At 40.8% G+C, this 6,018-nt stretch overlaps 2 protein-coding genes across 2 annotated transcripts; both read right to left on the bottom strand.

Annotated features, from left to right (window-relative positions):
• Positions 1-2,143: 2,143 nt before the first annotated feature.
• LOC141798213 (claudin-8-like) lies at positions 2,144-3,220 on the bottom strand. Its single transcript, XM_074680044.1, has one exon. The coding sequence runs from the start codon at positions 3,218-3,220 to the stop codon at positions 2,144-2,146; it is 1,077 nt and encodes a 358-aa protein (XP_074536145.1).
• Positions 3,221-4,948: 1,728 nt separating this feature from the next.
• Positions 4,949-5,994, bottom strand: LOC141798054 (claudin-8-like). The gene has a single exon (XM_074679823.1). It carries the CDS (start codon positions 5,947-5,949, stop codon positions 5,152-5,154), a length of 798 nt encoding a protein of 265 aa, XP_074535924.1. The 5' UTR covers positions 5,950-5,994; the 3' UTR covers positions 4,949-5,151.
• Between the last annotated feature and the right edge of the window lie 24 nt (positions 5,995-6,018).

The following is a 6,018-nucleotide window of genomic DNA, read 5'->3' as shown; positions in this document are numbered from 1 at the left end:
TTTCAAAATAAAAGCTAAAATGTTGATTTTTGCAACAAAAGAACAGAAAACTAGCTTGTTTTTCAAAATAACATATGTATAGTGGAATTATTTTATTTTATTTAAAACAAATAACTGATACCAGGGTGCAAAAACAATGTTGTTGATGCTTATGATTTTGTATTATGCGTATACACACACTCAAACATGCAGTAAATGCATACATGAAGCACTACATTCTTATGTACGAGTGAATAGTATCCTCCTTACAAAGACTTTTCGTGTATCATCCACGGTAGATGTTTTATCCAGAATTTTCTCTTTGGGTGTTTTGAAGATTTTTTTCCGACTTGTTGCTATCCGATGTTCCCAGTTTTTGCAAGCTTTTATTGTGAAAGCTTGTTCATGTTACCTCCGGTCCCACTCTCACTGTCTCAGGCTGATGGACACAGCTGAGAGTCTCTCCCGTGCAGGCGCTCAATTGAGGGCACAGCCAAGCCTCTAATCCGCAAACATGGATACGTCCTGAAGATTAACTTCAAATCTGGCAACATTCGACCTCGACAACGTCTTTGCTTTGGTACACCGAGGAATGATTAAATCTTTGCTCCAGTCCTGATGGAAATGCAAATCTAATCTTCAAACTGGTCTGTGACGCTCCCTTGAAGATTAACTACCTCAAACTGTTTATCCGACACAGTCTCATAGTCTGTGTTCACTTTACCTTAGCCCACCTTACGGTTTACTGTAAACCAGACTGATTGGGATGAAAGTTTAAAAGTTCAAGTGGTTTCTCAGCTGCACTTGTAAGCAGCAGCTGGTGAATTTTGCTCCAAACCACCTCTGAAAAGCAGAGGAGAAACATTATGGGGGTTTTGATGAGCGCTTTATGACTATTTCCTGTTTCCCATGAGAAATGAGTAAAGTTAGATATACATTAACAATGAATAATTTCTTCAGGCACACACTGAGGGTTAAAGTTTTGTTTGCATTTCTTGGAAAAAAAAACCTGAATTATTTGCGCAATGTGTTAAAAAAGAAAGGTCAAAACTGGGTCTGCTCCAAATTAAATAGATAAAACAAGCATCTTTTAAAATCAAAAAAACAAATCTGATTAAACCCAAAAGATTATAATCAATAGGTTACAGTCTGTTCACTCCAAATGAAAACTTAATGTGATAAAATGCTCTCACTCAGCCGTGCCAATAATAGCTTGTACTTATAACAGATTTTACATTTTTTCAATTTGTTCCCCCGATCTGATTTCTTTTCAATTAAAGCTTCATCTTAAGATGCAGTGAGAGACTCAGAGAGTGTGTTATTCTTCTGCCACCTGCAGTCTGAGAGGGAAAGAGGGCAGCGTTAGTCCACGCTCCAGTACACTCATCGTGTTCTCTGGCACCACCTAGTGGTAGAAAACAACAGTGGCGCGGGCTTGTTCAGGACAACTTGTTTTGAACAGCCACAAAAACTCAAAGTTCATCTGCAGGTCACTGTGAAAGCCCATTCTAGGAGACATTCTTTGCATGTTTTATAGATTTAACACAGGATATTAACTTGTGCTCAAAGATGCTCCCCTGTGAAATATAAGAGATCACACACAAAGCAAAGTTTGCAGAGTAAAAAGCTGCATTATTCAAATTTCAACTGCATATAGGCTTAGCTTCTGTTATATATATTTAAAAAGGAATACAATCTTTTACAATAATAAAAGAAATATGTGATTTAATTTGACTAGATATTTTACACTCTTTGTCCCTTTGTTTATTGGTGCAAGGACAAAAAATAAATCAACAGCAACATTGATAACCACAGCAGGTAGAAAAAAAAAAACAGAGTGAACAGAACTGAAGACATGATATTTCTTTTGACTATCTCTTAATTTGAAAAGTAAGTCTTTTACAGGGCATCAGAAAAACTAGAGTATTTAACACCTTAGGCTGAAGTTAAAATGACTACTGTATTATAGTTAAAGACATTTTAAAAAAAGAAAAAGAAAAGCTGAGGATACATCATTTACATCATTTACCAAGCAGAGAATACATCAGTTACCTTTTTCTCCCCTTAAATGTGCATTGGTTTAAATCAACCAGAGATAAAAGAATACAAAAATATTTTGTTCTTGAAGTTTCTGAAAAAAATACTCTAATATAAAGTATATTTCTTATATGTACACACCAGGTCTGCCCCCACTGCGAAGGTCTGGATAAACTCTGGATGATTCATATCCAATGAATAGGGGTGTGTGTGGTACAGGGTTGAAACTGGACTGGTAGGACGCTGCGGGATTAAGCGAATACGGAGTCATGTTTTGGCTGATGTATAAAGAGTTTCCTGGAGTGTACAAACTCCCAGCATTGTTGGAGCTCCGCTTGGAAGAATGATGGGTTGTGCTTCCTTGATACAACAAGGATGCACTTTCAGGCAAACCAGGGTTATAGACGACAGGAGGGTTGATGAATGCTCCATCATTTGTCATGACTTGCGGGAGGGTCTGTAGTGGTGTCCCCAGTCGTTGCCCAACAGAGGCGTCATTTGGCAGAGCAGGCTGGTATCCATTAGATCGGAGGCTGGAAAGACTTGAAATGGGGTGATAATTCATCAACATTGGTTTGTTGGGGGTTGTTTTGTAACTGAGCAGGTGAGGGTGGTACACATCGAATGAGCCTTTCTCTGAAGGCATGCGGCGGCAGAGGAACAGCAAAGCTGAGGCGAAAAGGAAGGCGCCGGTCACCCATCCGATGTAGAGTGCCTCCCCCAGCTCTCTCCTCTGGGCGTCGATGAGCAGAGGGTTATAAAAGTCTCTAATGATGACATGGCCTGTCCACGACACAGGGATAAAAACACAAATGCAGGCCGCCAACTGCATACCACCTGCGACAAACAGGAATATGGTCTTAGCCCACTGGTTACCCTGAAAACAGGAAGTACACCGCATTCCTACCAGTCCAACAAGAAGCCCCAGTCCTGACAAAGCCAGGGAACAACACATCAGACCCCTGGCTGCCTGTAGCTCTGGAGGCAGGAACAGCAGGGAGTCGTACACCTTACACTGCATCCTGATATTAGCCTGTCGGAAGCAATTCATCCACAAGCCCTCCCAGCGGGTTTCCATCACAATTATGTTCTCTCCGATGAAAGCTGTCACCTTCCACATGGGCATTCCTGTAGTTGCTGCTGCTCCGATCAGCCCAATCAGGCCGATGCACATCGCAGCTATCTCCGAGACACCTTGAACCATTGTGTAGTGCAGAAGTGTTCAGAAATATCCCTATAAAAAATATTCAAGCTCCTTTTGACACAAGATCTTAAGTCCGAGATGTGTCCAAGTACGCAAGGCTCCTCTCATCTGACAGTTTGTGTGCAGTTATCAGGGTTTGTTATGGGAAAGATGCTCTAAGCTAACCTGGTTGGCTCCGAGCAATGGGGGTGAAGATGACCTACCCTTGTTTTGTGTTTATGGTTCCTCTGGCTAAAGTGAATTATCTCAGACATCAGCTACTCCAGCAGAAAACACAGACAAGATATCTCAGAGAGAGATCACACCTTCAATCAGATTTTATCACTTTACTGTTTTTATTATCCACAAAAATCTTTGACAAAAAAAATTAGAAGTAAAAAAGTTAGATGTACAATAAGATCTTGCAGTGCCTCTGATGTCCACAGGGGAGCAGAAATGAGTCAGGGTGACTGAACAGAGATGGACCAGGCTCTCAAAGTCAAAATATTGTATAAATTGATAAATACCAGAAGCATGTGTTTATCATTAGTGTGAATATTCTACATTCTTCAAAATAAAACGCTGTCAAAAGCACAACATAGGGCATGGAGAACAGTTGACTTGTTTTGTTGATACCTCAAGCTAGACAATTATATCATTACATCATCAAATATTTTCATTATGAAACAGCAGTCATAACACAGGGCACTGGCTGGCGGTTGCTTGACACATTGTAATGTGGGTCTGAGGGAACGTCACATCCACTCTACAGAGAATTTTAGTTTTTTTAAGCAGCTTTTGCAATCACAGTTTGTTTTTAAAGTTACTAAAAGCAAAAATATGATTTTACAGTTAAGTTGAAATTCATTGAAATACACCATTGCTCTGAAGATGTGTTCTTATCACCCAAACATTTGAAACATGTTATGAAACCTGGGAATCAATTGGGCAATGCTTGATTCAGAGTTCTCAGTAACTCATTCAAATTAACTTGCAAATTGTGATCACATGATTATGTTGTCATGCCATCTCTGTCACTTTTGTCAAACACTAGGATCTCTTGTTCAGTTCCCTCTCAGTCCACACCCTCAAACAGGTACTTAAAAACCTGCATCTTATGTTTGCTTAGCCGTTTGTTCAGTCCCATCAGTTCCAGAGAGCTCCAGGGCATGAAGCAAAGTTAACAGAGACTTAAAGTTGAAACTTAAACAAAGACTCACATTTGTTTTCTATATACACGGGATTTGTTGAGATCTCAAACATTTTCTTTTCTTGTGAATTTCTCTTGTAGTCTGTTGATGTTTTGGTATTTACTGTCCTGAGGGCACTTCTTGTAACCCAGTTGCTCTATTTGTCACTTTAATGATCCTGATACCAGCTTTAAGTTGATTAAGCTTATTTTAATCATACAAATTTCATTTTCAAACTTAAGTGTGACAGTGAAATGTGATAAACATTGAATTCATTTTTAATTGTGCCAAAAAACAAGAGAAAAATAATATTTGAACTATAGACACAAAATTGCTTGAAAAGTCAGTGTCAATCTTTTAGTAGGTACAGAATGCAGAAGCTTTACCTTGTACAAAGGTTGTATGTTACACTCAATGTATAAAAAGATAACTTGGAATAACACTTTGATTACTCACGAAGTACTTGAAATCATTGGCAAGGAAATAATCAATATGTCGGACCATATCAGGAGTCTATAAATAGTGCTCTAAATGGCAAAGGACACGCAATGCTCCTCAAAAATGTGAAAACAAGTGATTAAACAGACATTTGTACAGTAGGGTCCATTTGGTATTCACAGTGAAAGCAATAAATGAAATGTTTTTGTAATCCTTACCTGAAATTTATTTTTTAAATTTGAAATGTTTCATGAATTGTACTTCATGTGTAAAAAGAAATGTCTTTGTATGGAGAGTTTTTGATAGTTCAGTCAGTTTTAGTGCTCAGAGATAAGCCACCCCGCTGCGGACGGAGGGGTGTCTGGAGTTGTAGCTGTAGTTGTTGGAGGGATATCTTGACAGCATTGGCTGGGGCTGAAGCTGGGGCTGTGGTTGGGGAAGGATCACCAGCTGCTGAGGCTGTAAAGGCTGCAGAGGCTGGGGAGGCTGGGGAGGGTAGGCCGTATAGTCAGAGGCCCTTGAGTACAAATACCTCTCTGACTCTGTATCCTTGGTGGACTGCAAATTGAAACACAAAAACATACATCCTCCAACGAACAAGAAAAATGAAGCCACCCAGCCAATGTACAGAGCCTCCCCCAGCTCTCTGCGCTGAGCGTCGATCAGCAAAGGGTTGTAGAAGTCCCTGATGATGACGTGACCCGTCCAGGAGACAGGGATGAGGACGCAGATGCAAGCACATATGATCATTACTCCTGCAATGATGAGGACGATTCGCTTTGCTTCATCGTTGTTTTCGATACATGATGTGCACTGCATCCCGACTAAACTGATCAGCAAACCCAGACCACCCAGCGCCAGAGCACAGCACATGAGACCCCTTGCAGCCTGCAGGTCAGGGGGCAGGGCCAGGAGAGAGTCGTACACCTTGCACTGCATCCTGATGTCGGCCTGCCGAAAGCAGTTCATCCACAAACCCTCGTATCGAGTCTCAAACACGATGATGTTCTCGCCTATGAAAGCTGTCACTCTCCACATTGGCATCCCGGTGCTCGCCGCCGTCCCAATCAACCCAATCAGGGTCACTATTAGACCAACTATCTCCAGAGCTGAGTTGGCCATCCTGTCCCCCTCCTATTCCTCCAGACTCATACGAACAATAATGCGCAGACAGTTTGACTATAGGCGGAA

Source organism: Halichoeres trimaculatus, unplaced genomic scaffold, assembly GCF_033239565.1.
Source record: "Halichoeres trimaculatus isolate MK-OKI-2021-1 unplaced genomic scaffold, fHalTri1.1 fHalTri1_scaffold_9, whole genome shotgun sequence".
Taxonomy (NCBI): Eukaryota; Metazoa; Chordata; class Actinopteri; order Labriformes; family Labridae; genus Halichoeres; species Halichoeres trimaculatus.
This window is presented reverse-complemented; position numbering and strand designations above follow the sequence as displayed.

Excerpts from the sequence above, each read along its gene's own strand:
- LOC141798213 (XM_074680044.1), bottom strand. The coding sequence starts at position 3,220 with ATGGTTCAAGGTGTCTCGGAGATAGCTGCGATGTGCATCGGCCTGATT.
- LOC141798054 (XM_074679823.1), bottom strand. The coding sequence starts at position 5,949 with ATGGCCAACTCAGCTCTGGAGATAGTTGGTCTAATAGTGACCCTGATT.